Raw genomic sequence first — 21552 nt, forward strand, 5'->3', positions numbered from 1 at the left:
ATTTAATAATATTAATAATATTTAATAATATTAATAATATTTAATAATATTAATAATATTTAATAATATTAATAATATTTAATAATATTAATAATATTTAATAATATTAATAATATTTAATAATATTAATAATATTTAATAATATTAATAATATTTAATAATATTAATAATATTTAATAATATTAATAATATTTAATAATATTAATAATATTTAATAATATTAATAATATTTAATAATATTAATAATATTTAATAATATTAATAATATTTAATAATATTAATAATATTTAATAATATTAATAATATTTAATAATATTAACAATATTTAATAATATTAATAATATTTAATAATATTAACAATATTTAATAATATTAATAATATTTAATAATATTAACAATATTTAATAATATTAATAATATTTAATAATATTAACAATATTTAATAATATTAATAATATTTAATAATATTAACAATATTTAATAATATTAATACTATTTAATAATATTAACAATATTTAATAATATTAATACTATTTAATAATATTAACAATATTTAATAATATTAATACTATTTAATAATATTAAGAATATTTAATAATATTAACAATATTTAATAATATTAAGAATATTTAATAATATTAATACTATTTAATAATATTAAGAATATTTAATAATTTTAATACTATTTAATAATATTAAGAATATTTAATAATATTAATACTATTTAATAATATTAAGAATATTTAATAATATTAATAATATTTAATAATATTTAATACTATTAAAAATATTTATTAATATTAAAAATATTTAGTAATATTAATAATATTTAATAATGTTAATATTATCATCTGCTCTAAAAATAACTTGCTATAGTAACACAAAATCAAAAATTTATTAATCTTATTGATTTATTTACTTTTAAAACTTGACCTATTTAATGTTGTCCATGAGAATTTGTGAGGAACACAAACATGTTCCCTCTTGTATGAGGTGAAATTTTCTTATTTTTTATGCTCATTATAAAAATGACAGGGAAAAATAAAAATTATCCCATAGAATTTATATATATAATAAAAGATGCTGAATGATTATAGAATATTCATAGTAATGATTTATGTCTAAATAGCTAAACCATGTAAATAAATCTCAATCATTGATAACAACGATCCGTGTGATACTTACATTTATATTTTTGATAAATTCTTTTTGTAACTATATATTACATCTAGAGATTGTTACATTAGTACTACAAAGATTCTTGGATCTTTTTTATTTTGTTACTTCCTCTTACACCTTTCTTCCAACTGAAAATGTTGGGTTCTTGGATTTTGGAAGTGTCATGTTGATGTACGGTCTAATGAGACTATTACGAAATATTTACTCATGGGTTAGGAAAACTCTTCTATTAATAACCTCTGATTTTCTTGAACGCACAACAAAACAATGTGTATGCAGGTCTCAACTTCACTAGCTTTGAAGGATTTTTCCAGCATTGGATCCATCAATTCCAAACATTTTCCTTCACACCATGTTCTCCAAGCCTACAAGTATTTGTCATTAATTTGTGAATAATACTGTCATAATTCAGTTAACTAGTATTGTTGATATTTGGTTAATCAGACAAGAAGGATGACTCACGCATAAAAGAAGAGTTTAACCATGTTTCGACAGATAGAATCTGTTGTTCTTTCTTCCAAAGATGGTTTCTAGAACTAGAACTCCAAAACTGAAAACATCAGATTTCATTGAAAACAATCCTTGCATAGTATTCACTAGAACTCAGGAGCCATGTATTCACTAATTCAAAACAATAGAGCTAATTTCTCTTATTTCAAGTATATAACAAGGAATTTCATTTTTTTCAATCATTAAACTCTGAACTATGCAATCCTAGTCCTATAGTTAAGATATGTTTGGTATAAGTAAAACTCACTAAGTGCCCATTACTCGCTTTGTATTTGCTTGGTTCTGTCCAATTTCAAATGCCCTTGCCAATCCAAATTGCTAGCTTTGGGATCTCTATGAATTACTCTGAGTCGAGAGTTCTCATGAAGGTATATAAGACCTCTTACTATTCCATTGATTATGCTTAATCTTAGTTTCCAATCAAGTTCTTTTCTTTTCTCATCATCTGTCAACTCAAGAAGATAAAAGGGATTTGAACATCACAAGCCATTTAGCAAAAAAACCAAATGCAAAGTATTTGCCTTACACATGAAAAAACATACCAACAGATAATATAGCATTCCCCCTTAAAAATAAGACTTATAAGTTATAATATGGTATAACTTTAGTTTAGTTTCATGTTATGAAAGGAAAACAAAATGTATTAACCTTTTTGGGTATTTTGCATAATAATATATATGTAACAACTAACTAATTTCTATTAGAGTGTAAGTTGGAAGTCTTTACTTTGGTAAAAATGAGTAAAAGAGCAAGGAGAAAAGACCCACATACGTGTTGTTTATATAACTTTCTATTTGAAAACATTTTGAAGCCGAATAAAATTTTGTGAAAAACTTAGAGAAAGAACTATTTTCATATAGTTATAATTCTGAGTTTGAAAACCGAGTTCTTAGAACTTTCTTTTGCAATCTTGGAGACTATTTTGAGTTGATGAAGAAGTGTTCATCTAATTTGATTTCAGTTTAGGTGTAATAATTTGGGTGATATATTCTTCCTGTATTTTGGATTTTAGGTAGATTGCAAGTGTTTATGTTGAATAGGGTGTTTAGTGTATGTTATGTAATAGGGAGTTCTATGCTTTTTTTTTTTTTTTCTGGTATGGATACTGATGTAATCTGAATATGGTTTACCCTGCTATATCTAGTAATAAGATGGTTTTTATATAAGGGTTAGGATACCTCTAAAGTGTTCCATTTTAATTCATTTTTATTTTTTGCTGATAAAAAAAATGTAATAGGGTTTTACAAATTTAGTGTGAACTAATTCTTATAGAATACAAGAAAGGGTCTTGATATCTTGTAATCTTAATTTGTTGTTGTTAGTGTGAGTTTAAGTGTTCGCCTTGTGAACTTTGTTATATTATTACTTTCAAGAAGTTGGTTCTAAATTGATGAGAAGACATCATTTGGAAATAGGAATGGCTAGACTATATTTCTCATTAAGTCGATGGTTGTACATTACACGAACTATTAGTGTCAAAATTTGAAAATAGGTTTTTCTGATAAGAAAATTCTTTTTCTTTCGACCTCTATTGAATGATGATTAGGAAAGACAAAGCATCTAAATTGTATTTATCCATTTTTTTTCAACTTTATACCCTTAAAACTGACATGTTTTGCCTCTAATAACATATTCAAGAGTGAGCCATGAGTAATGAGTAGTGGAAATGAAAAATAGAGATGTATTTTTACACGAAAAGTAGGTGTAATTTAAGTTTAAGAATTGTTTCTAAAGTCAATATTAATGATTGGTAATTTATTCTACCTAATTGATTAATAGTTTTTATTTAAAATCGATTGTTTAACTTAAAATTTGATTTTAGAAATATTTATATTTTTTATTTCTTCTTTTTCTAAGTCTTTTTTATTCGTAAATAAAACATGTCTTATATTTTGTTTTATTTTCATCTATTTTTACTGATTTTTTTATTTATATTTTTTGTTTACTGTATTTCATGTATGTTGTTTATTTCTTAACAAATTAACCATAAAGGTCCTAAAAAACAAGGTTTAGTGTCATAAAAGTTGAGAACTCCGAAGGTGGCAATATTGTTAATGATATGGGTATTTGAGAATGAAATTAACATTATATTTAAAGAGATGGATATAGAATCATCTCAAAAGTTCAAACCACTTTTAAAATCTTAAATCACCTCAGCTCCTCATTTACACATATTTCAATCTAATTCCACAAAAACATACACTTCAATAATGCTTACAATTATTTCAACTTCAAAACAGAATATCGATAATAACATTAAAAAGACAAGAAGTTGATGCAAATATTTGAAGTAAATAAGATTGTATTTGAAATGCTTAAAAGATAGTGTGGAGAATTAGCACCTGATGAAAATGTTGGTATATGAGAGCAATATTTTTTCCTGTCTTCGTCTTCTTTATTCTTGCACAACTGTTTGAGCAACGAACACTCTCTAATGCTAAGTTTTGAAATGGATTCAAGCAGATCCTCCTCTGACAAACATTGAAGTATTGGACAATTATAAATAGCCAGTTCCTGAAGAGAGGAGAGGTGACACAAACCCCTATAATCTAGTTTCTTAAGATTTGGACAATGTAGTATGTATAGCGTAGTAAGGGAGATTGGGAGCAAACCTTCCCCAGGAAAACACTCCACAACCACTTTTTGAATAGACAAGAATTCTATGGAAGGGTTGGTTCCCCAAACCCCCTTCTTTAGTGAGGTAATAAGTTTGGAGCAATTCAAGAGACTCATTTTTTTAGATTTGATGGCAAACATCCCTCAGACAACTCCACTCCTGGACAATTATTTATATCCATACGATAGAGAGATGGAAGGAGAGCGGACATGAGTTTAGGCATTGATTTCAATTTCTCCAATTCTTCAATATGAAATGTCTGTAGCTCAGGTGCAGATAATCCTTCATTGGGAAATGATTCAAATTCACAACATGTTTTAATTGTCATATACTTCAAATGACGATGAGGGTGCCCCTGTGATATCATTTGCAGGTTATGACATCCATTCAAAATAATGAGACCGAGTTTTGGGAACAAGTCTAGAGGGAAGTTAGTGAGAGAGTCACAACATTGAGTGATACGCAAGTCTACAAGAAAATGGTAGCAATGGTTTATGGGAATATTAATGCCCGGACAAGATTCAATCCACAAGGATTCAAAAGGTGTATCAGATACGAGGAGCCCTAATATATTAAATGAAGATGTTTCCGTCTTCACACCTTCAATTTCTACCGCCCTGGGAGTCGAAGCCACAAGTTGTTCGCACCGAGCAATAAATAGAATCCTTAAATGAGGAAGGTGCTCTGGCAAGTGCCCTTTTAGTTTGGGATAATTAAGTACAAAAAAGACGTTGGAGACTTGGAAAATCACATGTCATGCATTGCCATTCTTCCCATTCCTTCATATCCCTAAATGTCAACTCTTCCAAGGATGCAAATGCAGATGAGCTATTCCCGTAAAAATCAACATGTATCCTCACTATCTGATTAAGGCCGTGAATTGTGAAGTCCTTGAGAAATGTCAAAAGTCCAAGGGAAGACAACTGCATGCAATGTTTACAGTTCATCAAAGTTAAGGACACCACATTCAATAGAGAATTATCAGATAACCAACGGGGAAATTGTGTGCCACCATAGGAAGCGATTAACAACCTCTCCAAATGTTTGGAAGGTTGCAGATTCTCTAGTACTTCTCTTTCTTTTATAGAATCCTCACTGTTCAGCTGCGAATCCCATTCTAAACATAGCCCCACAACATGTGTTTTATTCTTCAAATCCACAACTAATGCATCACAAGGATCCACAATATTTTCAAGATTTTGAATTGACAGCTTTCCGTGAAGATCAAGTTGTCCTAGTTGTTGAATACTGCTGACCTCACTACTACTTTTATGAACCTCAAACCTACTCATCCATACTTGAAGATTCTTCAACTTTCCTAAAAGCACTAGAGCCTTTCTCAAAGTAATTCCCTTAAGTTCAAGGCGACACAACTTAGTGAGCTCATGCAAAGTCGAGGGCAACTCTTTCATAAGGTTACAATAGTTGAGCTTCAACACTTGCAACTTATAGAGTGAACAGATTGAGTCGGGAAGTTTGTCTATGTCTGTGAATGAAAGGTCTAATGAACGGAGCTGTATAAGATTGGCTATAGTGTCAGACACCTCTTTTATGTTATGACAATCAGTTAAAGATAAGAGTCGTAAGCATTTAAAGTTGGAGATCAAGTCTTGTATTGACATCCCACAATTCTTAGATATGAAAAGAAATGTTCATAACCTTTTAGCATCACGTAAGCTCCTATACTCATCACATTCAACAGGATTCTTTACTGTTGAAAAGTGGCAGGTAGTCTTTGGTACGCTTCTTGGTCTATCAACACCCAACCTGTAGCACATTTCACCATAAACATATTTTGCTAAATCATTCAGAAGGTCGTGCATCACAAAACGTTTTTGGTTGTTCCAAATTGACTGTTGAAAGAATGACTTTGATAATAGATCATTGAAGTACTGTTCACCTACTTCTTCTAGAGACTTACTCTGATGAGAGCATTGTAGAAAATTTTCAGCCATCCATGAGAAAATTAAGCTTTCCTTTTCAAACTTATAGTCTTTGGGGAATAACGCACAATAAGTGAAACATCTCTTGAGATGAGAAGGAAGATGGTAATAGCTCAATAACAAAGCGGGATGATTTTACTATCTTTTATTGGTAAGTCCCATATGTTGCTTCTCAGTACACCTTTCCACTCTGAAACATATGACTTTGACTGTAAGAGACCTCCTACCGTTTCAAGGGCCAGAGGCAGTCCTTGGCACTTTTCAACTATCTTCGTGCCAATCTCCTCCAACATAGAATTCGACTTAGAGTTATCATCTTGAAATGCATGTTTAGAAAAAACTTGTCAACTGTAATCTTTTTGTAATTGCTTTAGTTGGTGAATATTGTTTGACTCCATGGTAGAAGCAACTTTGTTAATGCGTGTTGTGATAAGAATTTTACTTCCCTTAGCACCATATTTAAGAGGAGTTTGCAATGATTTCCATTAATTTCGGTGTTCGTTCCAAACATCATCCAGAACCAGAAAAAACTTCATTCCATTCAACTTTTCTTTCAAACGTCCCTGAACCATTCCTAGATTTCTGCTATTACCAGTTTTCTTACGAATTGACTCAAGAATTGCTCTGGTTAACATGAAAACATCGAATTCATCAAATTCTTCAGAAACACAAACCCAGGCTTTGATAGCAAATATAGCATCTATCATTGAGTCGTTATATATATGTTGAGCAAGTGTGGTCTTACCATCCCTCCCATACCCACAATAGAAAGTATTGAGAGTTGGTTATGATTGTTACTGTCATATGTCAACCAATCAAGGATGATTTCTTTGCCATAAATAACCTCTAACACTTTATTACCCAGTTCCGATCCCACACCACAACCATTTTTGAGACCTAGATCATCTTTTGGTTTAAAAGAGATTCAAGGTCATCTAGGAGTTCTTTCAGCTTGGATTCAAGAATGCGTACCTTGTTAGAACTGCTTTGGTATTGAAGTTGTGACTTAGTTTTGGAGAATTCATAGTCTATTTCATCAAGCAGATCCTCTGTGTCCAGCAACACGTCTCTGACCTCATCAAGCCACGCTTTACCATATGCATTTCTGAACTGCTTTTGTTCTGCATCATCAACCACAGCATTGATGGACACCAACTTCCTCTTCAAATTTTTCAGCAGCTTCTCATCCAGCTTTCTCCCAAGAAAGTAGTCCAGAACTTGATGAGAATCCAGCTTGTCAAATAACACCTGGAGAACAGCACCAAAAAGAGCACCACCAAGAGTTTCAAGGACTGGCATGGTTGGAAAGAAAGTGGGGAAATGAAAGAGAAGAAAGGGTTGTGAAAATTGGAAGTGCAGCTTAGTTAGGTGAATGAAGGTGTGAGGATTTTGTTGGAGATGGATTTACTTCAATAAAGGAGTGATGGACAGGAAGCAGTAGGTGTTGATGATTATTGCCGACAGCACCATGGCTTTCACATTATTTTCTTCCAACTTTGGTCAATTACTCTATTTGGGTGGCTTACATAAAGACACCCAATCACTTATTACATCTTACATGATTATTAAATGGGTCCATTTCCCATTTTCTTTATTCTTTTAGCAGAAGTGGTTTCTAATTAAGAATGGTTTGGAATAATATAAGCCGATGTATTCGTGTCGGATAAACATATCAATGTCGACACTCGTACGACACTTGTGGGACACTTATCGATGAAGTGTTCAATTCAAAAAATATTTGTTGGATTTTTAAAAATTCTAACACGGTTCTAACACAATTTTAAAAGATATAAATACTATAATTTTTTAAAAACTCAAATTTATTGTATAATTTTTATTATAATTATAAAAATAAGGAACAAATTCTTTTGAACCAATCATGAAAAATATATTTCAGCTCCCAAAAAGATCTGAAACATACTTTTGCACATAAATATTTATTTTCAATTTATACAATTCAAAATTATATAATATATAGATCCGTGTCTCCGTATTCTACATTTTAGAGATTATACGTATCTCCGTGTTGTGTTAGTATCCGTATTCGTGCTACACATAACAACAAATATATTTGATTTCTTCCTTATGATTCTCAAGTCTGATGAAATTCGAAGTTTGAGACTAGTTTTGAGATTAAGTGACATTTGTTCCTCGTTCTATTAGGCAATATTTAGTGATTGATCATTCAGTATGTTGAATAACTAGCTATACTAAGAGGAAATAAAAAATTTATTAATTTATTTACTTTTAAAACTTGACCTATTCAACCTGAGCAGATATTGTCTATGAAAGGAAGGATAGGGAAAAATAAAAAAGATTTTATTCAGGACTGAAGTGGTTTGGGTGATTCAATGATTGAAACTCTGTTTATCTTTCATTCTTAAATCCTAGAAAGATGGGTATATTAGTGATGAAAGAGTTCTTATTATCTTGCAATGTCATACATGAGAGAAATAAAAAGAGAGAAAATATATTTAAGAGAGCCAAACTCTCTTAGGTTATGATATTTATATAAAGAATCGATAGATTAATTTGATATATAACTTGATAAAAGAGTAGAAAACAAGTAAGGCAACTCTAGGAGGCTAGGTACATAAAACTACAATTCAAAACAACTTTTTAATAAACTCTAAGTGACCTTATTTCAACACCCTCTCAAGTTGGAGTATATGTACCAAGATTAGAGAAAATAAAAATTCAAACTTTTTAGTATTATTATTATTATTTAAAATTGTAAAACATTGTAATAAAATAATATGTTAGTTTATCAATTCTATATCAGAATACGAAATAAATAAAACCGTAAACTCTAAACAATGCAATAGTTTTGTAAGAATTACTAAATGTTATGAAACAAAATATTTTTGGACTATTAAATGTTTAGTTCATCATATTTTATTTTATTTTGAAACATAATGATTTTAATATTTTGATTTTTAAAATATTATTTTATTAAAAAAAAAGTTCAAAAGATTGAAAATAAATAATTGTGGTTAAGTACTTTCCCTCAAAAGAGGAAGAAGATATTTGTTGCTTCAAACTAACGTAATAGGAAACTGTCATCTATTAGATCACCGTAGACGACGGTTTGGAGAGAAACCGTTATCTAAATTAACAAATTTCAATAGAAAACGGTTACATTTACTCTTCCTTTTGTGCTTTCATTCTCTCGCATTGTAACTCTCTTTTTCTATTCTTCGAGTGTCGTTGCATGTCCTTCCATTGTCACCATTGTAGTTAGTTTTTGAGTTCGAAGAGTCACCATCATAGAGCGAAATTAAGTTCAAGAGAGGGATGAATTGAATTTAGAAGATTTTTGCAAATGTTTGTTTATTTCAAATAGAGACCGTTTTTAACAGATTGTTTCACAAACTAACTGTTACAAAATTTAAAATTATTTTAACTAAAAAACAATTGAATAGAAATTTCTAACTTTTCAATACTCTGACTAAACACAGAAACTCACAAATCATAAATATAGTTGAAAACTTTTAACTATTAATATTGAAAACAAAGATTGATCAGAAACAACCAATTAGTTTAGACAAATAGTTTGAATTAATGACAATGCACCAATAATTTGTTTATAGTTTCAAATTGGTTTTATTGACAAAATAGCTAATATTTAGTAAAACCATGTCAAGAAACATTGTATGTATTAATATCAATAAATTCAAAAATACAATTATCACAAAAATACAGTACAATGTTGTAAAGACGAAATCGTCTAATTAAACATATCAGTTCAGATTGTTATGCAGTAAATTCGAAAAGAAAGTGAGTAAAAAAACACAAATACTTTTATATTGGTTCACTCTTTTCAAGAGTTACGCCTAGTTCTACTTTACACCAAAGTGGTTTCCACTAAAAAAAATACACTTTCTTCACACATAAATTACACAAACTGTTTTTGAACCCTACAAGAACAACAATCTCCTTTGTAACACCCTATTAGAACACAACACACCTCTAAGAAACACTACCTTGGATAGAAACACAATTCAAGAAACAATAGCTAAGAGAATGAAATGAATAAACCTGGAGCAAGGAGTTAAGAAACACAACATGGTCTTTTATCCTCACAACAACAGTAAAAAAAACTTTAACTTAGCAAGATGATGAAAATAAGTTTCCAAGAACTTCAAAGAACCACAATATTTTTCAAAAACTTGTAAGATCAAATATGCTAAAACACTTTTTCACATAGTATTGTTTTGCAAACGTGTATGTAACCATTTTATAAAACAAGAGTCCTTATTTATAGAAATTTAAAAGATCATATCAGTTAGAAAGGGTAAAGTTAGAAAAATCAACCAACTTGTTGAAAAACACGAGTTAATCTGTTGATTTTACTTAAAGTAAAATAACTGGTCTAATTAAGGTTTTTCTCACATGTTAATAATACAAACTAAAAACTTTCTGTATGTAACATATTAAAATATAGTTTTCAGCATATGAAAACAGATAAAAAGCTAAAAATCTGTAAGTGTTTTTATTCGATTGTTTTAAAAAATGACAGATTGAAAAACTACAACTTTTCAAATATTAGTTAAAAACTAGTTGCAAAAACTTTTTAACTAGTTAAAAAACTTATTCTTGGATTCATCATCTCATAACGCAACAGATAACTCATAGACACAAGACTAAACACTACTTGGACATACAAGGCAGCAAGACGTCTTCAACAAAGTTTCCTCAAACACAAAGGTTGGATCCTTGAGATATCCAACACCAGTCACCTATGTCGTGTCTCCAACAACCTATGCCGCACTGCGCCTCCATCAGGTTAGTTGATGCTTCTTATTTTCTTTTTAGTGTTATTTTTTATTTTAATTTTTTTAATTATTATTTTTGATGAATTTAATATATGTTTTATTATATAGAATTGATTAGTTATATTATTAGTTATAAAGTTAGAATTGATTAATTGTTAGATTATTAGTTATATTATTCGTTAGATATTATTATTTTAAATTGCAGAATTGATTAAATTTTGAATTGGATGTATAATTAGAATTCTATAATAATATTTTAGTTATAATTGTAAAGGTAGAATTATAAAGTTAAAATTGACTAATTATTTAGATTATTAGTTAGATTACTTAGATTATTAGTTTTAATCTGTAAAGTTAGAATTGATTAGTTTTTTAATTGTTTACTACGTGTTGGGATTGGGTCTAGGAGTTTCTGACCCGTGGAAAATATTGTTAGATTTTTGGAAAGTTCTTATTTTAAGCGTTATAGTATCAAAATTTAGGTAGACTTTCATTGAGAGATACTTAGTTTTTTATTTGAGATTTAATACATTTATTTGTCTAATACTCATCCAATTGATTGTAATTTTTTTTTTTCATTTAAACATTTTATAGAAAAGCAAAGAAGGTTTTAGCAACAATAATTGTATTGAATCTTGAATTATTTAGTTAGACAATTTAAGAAGAGTAATCACATTTTATTAGTTCATTAGTAGATAACTTGTAATCTATATTTTACATCACTTTGGTTCATCGGAATTTGTATTGATCTTCGGGTGCATATTTGGTTATGGAGATGTAGTGTCACCACTTTCATTTCGTGCCTTCTGAAGACTAATGTGATATGATGCCAAAATTTCGTAAAATATAAGGGATGATAAGAGTTGTCATTTAGTAGTCAAATTAAAATGATTTCAGCATATAATTATGGTCAGATGATCCAAGTTGTATTCCCATGAATTCAAGAAAAGGTAGCAATAACAATAAAGATAAAAATGGGGAGTTTTTAATTTGTTGAATAGTAAAGATAAAATAAATTATTAAAACAAAAAATAAAAAGCGGTTGATCCCCAAGTTCTCTAAAGATTAGTCATTTCTCAATTCTTAAACTGAACAAGATTGAACATGCATCAATTTGATTCAACTTGAAATTCACCAGTAAAGCATGTGTCTACTAGTTTAATCACTACACGCTTTGTTTCATACGTATACTCCATTCTCCATATGAATGTTTATCTTCTCTCTCTTGAATCGTGCACCCAAAAAATTAATTAAAATGTGAACTAACTAATAAACCAAAGTTTTAGACAAGGAAAACTCTCAATCATGTGTTTAAGTACAACCTCTCACAAAAACCAGTTTTCTAGAAGATTAAATGGTCTTGCATAACTATAATAGAGAATTTCAAAATAGAACTTTTATTACTCAAAAATCTCATAAGTCAATAAAGAATTACAAAGAGAATTAACCTAATTTGTGGCAATAGGAGAACCTAGGTATAATACTCTGTCACTAGTAGATTTTTCTGCTGTTAAGTTGGGCGTGATAAGACAATTGTCTCAAATTCTTAGTGCATAGTTTTAATGCAACACTAAATTGAATTCATATGATAGTCTGCAGATTTCTCACAACTTATACCTCAAGGTCGGGAAGAGAGTTTGTTTTAGAGAGTTCGAAGGAGTTATCTAATCACTAGTTCTCAAGAAGTGCCACAAATGATTGAAAGCTCATTTAATATCATAATAATTCACCAGTACAAATTTGTATAAACTAAAATCAGTAACCAAGAGAGTTCAAAGGATCTAATACATGGTATAGTTACATAGTTAAAAGAACATTATTGAACCATATATCAGGATAAACACATTCACCAAACATATAAAGAGAACATTTATTGGAACACGCATTGAACCTATTGGACATACAAATTATCGGAATTTTGAGAAAAGATGCACATCACACCAGTTGATGTGACTACACATCATATAGTTCAACAATAAAAGAGTGCTACCATGAAAATATCCCATAGTATTGATATATATAATAAAAGAGGCTAAATAATTATAGAATATTTTTATTTGTAGTAGTGTTACATGTCTAAATAACTAACTACATGAGTAAATCTCAATCATTGATAACAATGATCCGTGTGATACTTAAATTTATATTTCTGGTAAATACAACTTTAATATGTCACTTTTGAAGAGACAAATTCTTTTTGTAACTACATATTACCTCGGTAAAGTAATAAAGATTGTTACATCAATACTATAAAGATTCTTGGATCTTTCTGATTTTGGTACTTTCTCTGACACCTTTCTTCCAACTGAAAATGTTGGGTGCTTGGGTTTTGGAAGCGTCATGTTGTCACTCCCTAGCATAACAACAACATCTGATATGGTTGGTCTCTATGTTGCATTTTCTTGAACGCACAACAAAGCAATGTGTATGCACTTCTCGACTTCACTGGCTTTGAAGAATTTTTCCCGCATTGGATCCATCAATCCCAAACATTTTCCTTCACACTATGTTCTCCAAGCCTGTGAATAATATTTTCATACTTCAGTTAGCTTGTATTGTTGATATTTGGTTAATTAGACTGAGGGATGACTCACATATAAAAGAAGAGTTTGACCATGTTCTGACAGATAGAATTCGTTGTTCTTTCTTCCAGAAATGGTTTCTAGAATTAGAACTCCAAAGCTGAAAACATCAGATTTCACTGAAAACAATCCTTGCATAGCATACTCAGGAACCATGTATCCACTAATTCAAAACAATAGAGCTTTGTTAATTTTTTTTGTTCAAGTATATAACAAGGAATTTCATTTTTCAATCATTAAACTCTGAAGTATGCATTCACAAGTCCTACTGATAAGATATGTTTGGTATAAGTAAAACTCACTAAGTGCCCATTACTCGCTTTGTATTTGCTTAGTTCTGTCCAATTTCAAAGGCCCTTGTCAATCCAAAATCTGATATTTTGGTATTCATGTCACGGTCTAATAGAACATTGCTAGCTTTGAGATCTCTATGAATTACTCTGACTCGAGAGTCCTCATGAAGGTATAGAAGACCTCTTGCTATTCCATTGATAATGCTTAATCTTAGTTTCCAATCAAGTTGTTTTTTTTTCTCATCATCTGTCAACTCAAGAAGATAAAAGGGATTTGAACATCACAAGCCATTTAGAAAAAAAACAAATGCTAAGTATTTGCCTTACACAGGAAAAAACATACCAATAGATAATATAGCATTTCCCCCTTAAAAATAAGACTTATAGGTTATAACATGGTATAACTTTAGTTTAGTTTCATGTTATGAAAGGAAAACAAAATGTATTAACCCTTTGAAACAACTCATCAATTTAAAACCAATAGTAACACCACTTGACTTGATACCAATTTTGAACTCAAACTATGTTTAAGAAGAAAGTGCAGTGAAAACTACAGAAGCTACCTTAAACACTTTTATTAAAGAAGCATTGAAGCAATATGAAAACATACCAAACAGGTGTGAGTACAGACTTGTGTTTGGCATATACTCGTATACAAGTATCTTTTCATTTTCCTCCAAGCAGCATGCAAAGAGTTTTACAAGGTTGCGATGTTGCAATTTAGCTGTAGACATTACTTCATTATTGAACTCCTATAAGCCTTGACCAGAAAAGTTTGATAGCCTTTTGACTGCTATTTGTCTTCCATCAGGAAGAATTCCCTGATAAAAGTTTGGGATAAAAGAATCATATAGAAAGATGGAAGCAATAAAGAATATATTTCATAAATTCAAATAATGAAAACCTTGTAAACTGAGCCAAATCCACCTTCCCCCAATTTAGATGCTTCTGAAAAGTTAGCAGTACTCTGCAGAACTGTGATTAATGGGATTATAGGCAGGAAAGTGTTCAATGTTCCCTAAGTTTGAATTTTATGAAATGATGATAGCCAAATCCCATGTACGAAGACAAGCTTGTGAGTCATATTTGAACACAATAGCCATATTTGAGTAGGAGAAATGAGCTATAACACAAATTATGGCATGTGTGATTGTAGGAAAATATCTTTTCTACCTCTTCTTTTGTTCCAAAAGAAATATACACCCAAACATAGTAGAGTTATTGACCCATCACAGAGAAGCTGATGATCAAGATTTTTTACCTCTTGTTAACTCCATCTTATCTGCCACAACATAAAAAATATTGAGGGACTAAAAATATTTGAAGAGTACATAATCCAAAATAAATACAAATAAATATTTTATATCTAGAAACTTAAATAAAAATGTTTAATTTATTAGATATCTAATTTATGGGAAAAAATGTATTTAGAAAGTAAAAAATCAATTATATATCAAGACATTTATCAATTATCGTTCAAAAAAAATAATCTTTTACTTGTAATTGTAATGTTGAGACTTTTAGAGAGAAGAAAGGAAATAAGGTTATTTGCATCATTTCTTATGTTGAAAACAAAAATTCTTATGATGTTTATGTCTATCATAACAAGGTGAAGGAAGGACGATTTTCAAGTATAACTTTTGTTGTATGTGAAAGATATGCTCACACTGTCCAAAACATACAAAACATAAGGTTAAGATGCATAAGCTAAAGTCAATCTTAAGAAGTGAATTTGAGATGAAGAACATTGAAGTTGCTTATAAGATTTTGTGCATGGAGATTCAGCGGAATCATGGTCAAAATAAGTTTTTTTTTGTCAAAGGAGTAATTTTAGAAGGTTTTGAACCATTTGGCATGGCAGGGACCAAAGTCAATTATTATTCTTTTGTCATTGTTCACTACAACAAAAATAACATTTTACGTCGGTAAAAAAACAAATGCAAATCAACGAAAACTGAGGAATAAACGTTGGTTATGTGTCGGGCAAGAAGTCAACAAGAAAAAGGGTGGAAGCAAAATTAATTTGCGTCGGCCAGCGAAAGCGACACAAATTATGTGGGTCAAGCCGACTTGAGATAGACACAAATATTGTTGGCTTGACTTGTTAGAATGTATGGCCTTAAACGAGAGGGGGAGTGAATTGTTTAAGGGAGGTTTTCGAAAACTTTTTAAGCTAGAATGAAATTCTTTGCAAAAAACCATATTAGAAATTCAATTAACCAAGAAACAAAGCACAAAACAGCAAAGCACCAAAAAAACAATCGGTTATTTCTTCGAAACAATCGGTTGTTTATACCAGCAAAACAACAACAACCGAAGTTAAATGAGTTTAAGGGAAGAATGAGATACACAAATAGTTTATGCTGGTTCACTCTTAAACCAAGAGCTACATTCAGTCCCCAGAATCCACTGGGCAATCGACTAAGTAATCAATTACAGATTACACACAAAACCACAAAAGAAGTGACCTTGATCCCCTAAAGAAACACACTTCCTTTGGCTCAGCACACACCAAGAATGTTGATCTTGACAACCTCAAGAGCACACAACCCTTATTGGCTTTACAACACCAAAATTTACAAAGTATTCAAAACGAATTACACTTGTTACATAATGAACTGAAATCAATACAGATGTAATCTTATTCCACTCTCTCTTGAGAAAACCAAAGCTGAATAGTAGAATATCAAATCTTGAAAGCAATCTCTGAAAACCTCAAATTTGTTTTTCTCTTTTCTTGTTTGCTGTAAAACATAAACAAACTATTTATAGCTTTCAAAGATTGGTCAAAACATTTAAAACATGAGCGTATTCAGTTTGAAAATTATTTAAAGCACACTCAACTAACAAAACAAATTCTGTTAAGATTTTCAAACAAACAATCGATTGATTGCACGAAACAATCGATTGTTTTGGTTTGACAACATGTCAACCAACCAAAACAGTTTTCAACCTTTTCAAAACACCTAAGAGTAAAACAATCGGTTGTTTCGACAAAACAACAGGTTGTTTTTCACTTAGTTTGAAAAACACTTGAAACTTAAAAAATTTGAAAACACTTTAGCTTTAGATTCAACAAAGAGTGGATTACACAGATAAACTACTCAGATCCTACTCTAAAATACAACAACAACTTCAAGCAATTTCAGCCTTACATCAAACACTAGGATTTGGATTCTTCAAAGCTTTTGACCACACTTGATTCAACATGACTAACGTAAATTTGGACGAAATATTGTCAGCCAGACTGATGCAGGTGTATCAGAAACGCCATAATGCATAAGCTTGGTCGACGTAAACAAAAAAATAAGAGCTAGCGTTGACCTGACCCATGCAAAAATGGAAGTGTCACTCTTATATTCCCACTCCCATCACTTTACTATTTGTACCATGTATTACTTCATATATCTACACCATGTTTTGTCAAGCTTGCACCCATTCAGCTGGCCCATGATTTTGTCCTATCTGCACCACCCTAGATACACTACAAAATTTGTACTCAGAAGCTAATTATGAAACAAAATTTCCCAAACCATACTTTACATTCCCACGGAACTCACATTAATATCCACAAAATTCCCCAAGGGATTTCCCAACCAAACCAAACCATAAAATGAAACAATCATAAACAAAAAAATTTCGTAAACCAAATCAAACCAAAAATAGAAAAAATCATAAATAGAAACAATCATAAACAGAAATAATCATAAACCGCAATACCCAACAATCATAATTTTACAATTAAAACCACCAGCTCAAACAGAAATTTCAATTTAAAAAATTTACCTTTCAACAATTTAAACGGAAGAGGGAGTTGGAGCTGCACTTTTAGAATGCTGGAGGTTGACATGGTGAAGCTGAAGTTAAAATGAGGGAAAAAATAAAATATATAGAGGGAATGGAGAGAAAAGATCGTCGTGTAGAGGGAGCGCCAGTGGAGGTGGGTGGAGGCAAACAAAGAGGGAGACACCACTTTCTTAAACATACTTTATTATAAGTATTGATTCTTCTTTAAAGTAAGAAGTTGATATGCAACTCTGCTATATATATATATATATCAGATATATTTCTATGGTTTTCTATATCAAACTCTATTCTAATTTTTTACACAAAAGTATCATAATTCTTAAATTTTAGTTGTTAGTCAATAGCATTTGTTACTTAGACAAATTTATCAAACACTTTTGTCAAATAGGTTTATATTTACGTCATAGTGCATTCTTGATAGAAATTGTGCTCGTGCTTCCATTGAAGCATATATTTGGAGAAGGAAGAGTGAAGTTTTAGAAGTTCATGATAGCTTTAAATACATAGATGACAAGTTGATTCTTAATAATCCAAGAATGAGTTCCAACTGGATTTGTAAAAATTCCACCCCCTTATTGTTGGACTACGTTTGTTGTTGGGTTTATGTTTTCTGATAGTAATTTACTTATGTTTGTGTCTTGCTAGGTTGTCGCTCTAATGTTTTACACAACATCTAAAATGATAATTTGATCTTAAAATGGAAAGAATTGGTGTCAAATAATCATTTGAATTGAAGCCCTTTTAACTACTTTCCTACAGTTTAGCTCAAAATTGTGAACCCATCAATGTGTGACACTCTAAGACACCATTTGGCCAAATATTTTACAGATTTGCAATGATATAATAAGATTCTTTTATGACAAAAATATGACCAGTATTGTTTGTTTGAATTTTTGGTTCAACGTTTACTCTCCGTGACCAAGACGCATGAAAGATGAAACTCTAACATCTACTAAGACGTGAGGACTAGGCAGAAGGACCAGGGGGTGAATATGTAACCTATTTTCAATTGTACTCTCTACCAAACATCCAAACACTTAAGCAAGTGAGTGAAACATAACAATCACACAATTCCATTAAGTTGCACATCCCAACATAAAACCATATCAATGGTGAACATTAGGCAAAAAATCGCCAGAAGAAATGCAAACGAAGAGAACCACAAAGATGAAGAAACTACTCACTGCACAAAGAGCTATCGGAAGGCCAAGGAGGTCCACGGAGGACACTGCACGGAGGAGGAGAAGTAGTCACACAATGGAGAAGGATTGAGGGATTCCAAGAAAAGGGAAAAAATTGTAGGAACTAATTGAAGAAAATAAGAAAAGGCAAAAGCTTATAGCAACTGATTGAACGTAATTGTACAAAATTGCAAAACTGATCTTATTCATTTTGATTTACTCAATCATATATATAATAAATTACAATTACTGTAAGCTATCAAATAGGAATACTAACAAGCCTATAAACTGACCATTAATGCAATATAAGGGTAAAATAGTTTAAGGGTAATAAAATCAGAATTAATAATAATAAAATCAGAATTAATAACCAACATCCTCCCTTAATTCTGATTTGGAACAACCTTCCCAATTTGAGTCATGATATTGTTCTTCTCAATCGCCATCAATTCTTCATTCATAGTCTTTTGCCATTTGGGGTGTTGAATGGCATCGACAAGTCTCACAAGTTCTGATTCTGCAAGAAAAGCAAAGTGAACCAAATCTCCATTGTCATCAACTTCATCATCAAGATTTACTTCGCAATCTTGAAGATGTACAGGTTGTCGCTGCTGTCTTCTTGGTCGCTCCATCATAGTTGCAATTGGAGTTGCAACTTCAGGTTGAATTACAACTTCAGGTTGAACTGTAGCTTCAGGTTGAACTGCAGGTGCTTCAAGAGTGGCTCCATCTTCCATATCATCGTTCAAAACATAAATATATCGTTTTTTTGAATCTATTTCAGCTGCTGCATTCCATTGCCATTCCTCATATTCGGAAAATGTAACATCACGACTAACAATCACCTTCTTTGTTATTGGATTGTACAATTTGTATCCCACATGCTTATATCCAATGAAAATGGCCTTCACTGCCTTATCATCCAACTTTGATCTTGCTGCCTTGGGGACATGAGCATAAGTAATTGACCCAAATACCTTCAAGTGTTGCACATTGGGTTTGAATCCACTCCATGCCTCAATCGGAGTTGTGTTAGGAACACTCTGAGTGGGTGATCTGTTTATCAAATATATCGCACATGTTACGGCCTCAGCCAAAAAATAATTTGGCATACCTTTCGCTTTAAGCATGCTCCTCGCCATGTCCATGATTGTTCTATTCTTTCTCTCAGCAACTCCGTTGTGTTGAGGTGTGTAGGGGCAAGTTATGTTATGTTGCAACCCAAGTTCTTCACAGTGCCTCTTGAATTCATTAGACTTGTACTCACTTCCTCCATCACTACGCACCATCTTAATTTGTATGCCACTCTCTCTTTCAACAAATGCTTTAAATATTTTAAAGTAGTGGAATACTCCATCCTTGCTTTTCAATACATAAATCCAGGTTTTCCTTGAAAAATCATCAATAAAGGTTAAAAAATACTTATTACCTCCAACTGATGATATGTTCATCGGGCCACAAACATCTGTATGAACAAGCTCCAAAGGAAATTTTGCACACCAAGGTTCCTTAACAAATGGTGTCCTGTTATTCTTTCCAAAAATGTAAGCCTCATACAATTGATCAGGGTGATGAATATGGAGTAAACCATTCACTAAATTTCTTTTGGAGAGATTTTCCAAACTCTGAAAATTTAAGTGCCCAAAGCGTAAATGCCATAACCACGATTCACTATTGCATTCAAGCACTTGAAATCACCCATATGAATATCTACTGGAAACATGCGGTTTTTTGAAAAAAAAGATTTAAGAATCAAACTACTTTTTTTATCAAAAATTGATAATTTATTTTCAACTATGTGCATCTCATAACCCTTTTCAGCCATTTGTCCCATACTCAACAAATTACTTTTCATATCAAGTACATAGAAAACATCATAGATGTACCTGTGATCACCATTCTTCAATGTGACAAGAATTCGCCCTTTTCCAGTTACCGGAACGAACCTGCCATCACCGAATTTCACTTTTGTGTGAAATGAGTCATCCAAATCTGCAAACAACTCTTTCTTACCACACATATGATTCGTGCAACCTGTATCCAAATACCAAGTCTGATTGTTTGGGGTTTCATTCGATGTGGCTGCCATTAGTATTGTACGATCTTCTTCATCTTGTACGTGATTACTGTCTTCTTGAGCACAATTGGCAACATGATTATCACCTTTTGATTTACACTCATTTGCATAATGGCCACGTTTATGGCAATTATAACACTCAACATTTGATTTATTATAAATGTCTCCTCGTCCTCCGCGACCACGTTCCCCGCGCCAAGCGCCTCCATGATTCTGGCCACCACGACCTTTGCTGAAATAGCTACCATGTTTATGATAGGAGCTACCAATTGAGGCTTGTGCTTGTAAAGCATGTTCAATTGGTTTTTCAATCTTATTGTCATTCACCTGTTGCTCATGCGCTCGTAGAGAACCAGACAATAACCTTACTGTCATTTTTGAAATGTCATTGGCCTCTTCATTTGCGGCAACAACATCTTCAAATCTAGGAGTTAAAGATCTTAAAATCTTTTCCACCTTTGCCTGCTCCGAATGTGTTTCACCATTACTCTTCATCTGATTTGTCAAGGCAAGAACTTTGTTTATATAGACATCAATAGTCTTTGTGGTTTCCATCTGCAGCAATTCATATTGGCGTCTTAGGGTTTG

The 21552-nt window shown here is 31.2% G+C and overlaps 1 protein-coding gene and 1 pseudogene across 1 annotated transcript; both read right to left on the reverse strand.

Moving 5' to 3' along the window:
- Positions 1–1139: 1139 nt before the first annotated feature.
- Positions 1140–7761, reverse strand: LOC137831165 (putative disease resistance RPP13-like protein 1). Its single transcript, XM_090297678.1, is given in 8 exon segments — positions 1140–1544; positions 1937–2134; positions 4032–4427; positions 4430–5021; positions 5023–6380; positions 6383–6997; positions 7000–7158; positions 7161–7761. Coding segments are annotated over 7 exon segments (3696 nt in total). The 5' UTR covers positions 7549–7761; the 3' UTR covers positions 1140–1544; positions 1937–1946.
- A 5473-nt stretch (positions 7762–13234) lies between these two features.
- Positions 13235–14983, reverse strand: LOC150023308 (G-type lectin S-receptor-like serine/threonine-protein kinase At1g11330; annotated as a pseudogene).
- Positions 14984–21552: the final 6569 nt, after the last annotated feature.

This window comes from Phaseolus vulgaris, chromosome 11, assembly GCF_051622355.1.
Source record: "Phaseolus vulgaris cultivar YP4 chromosome 11, ASM5162235v1, whole genome shotgun sequence".
Classification (NCBI taxonomy): Eukaryota; Viridiplantae; Streptophyta; class Magnoliopsida; order Fabales; family Fabaceae; genus Phaseolus; species Phaseolus vulgaris.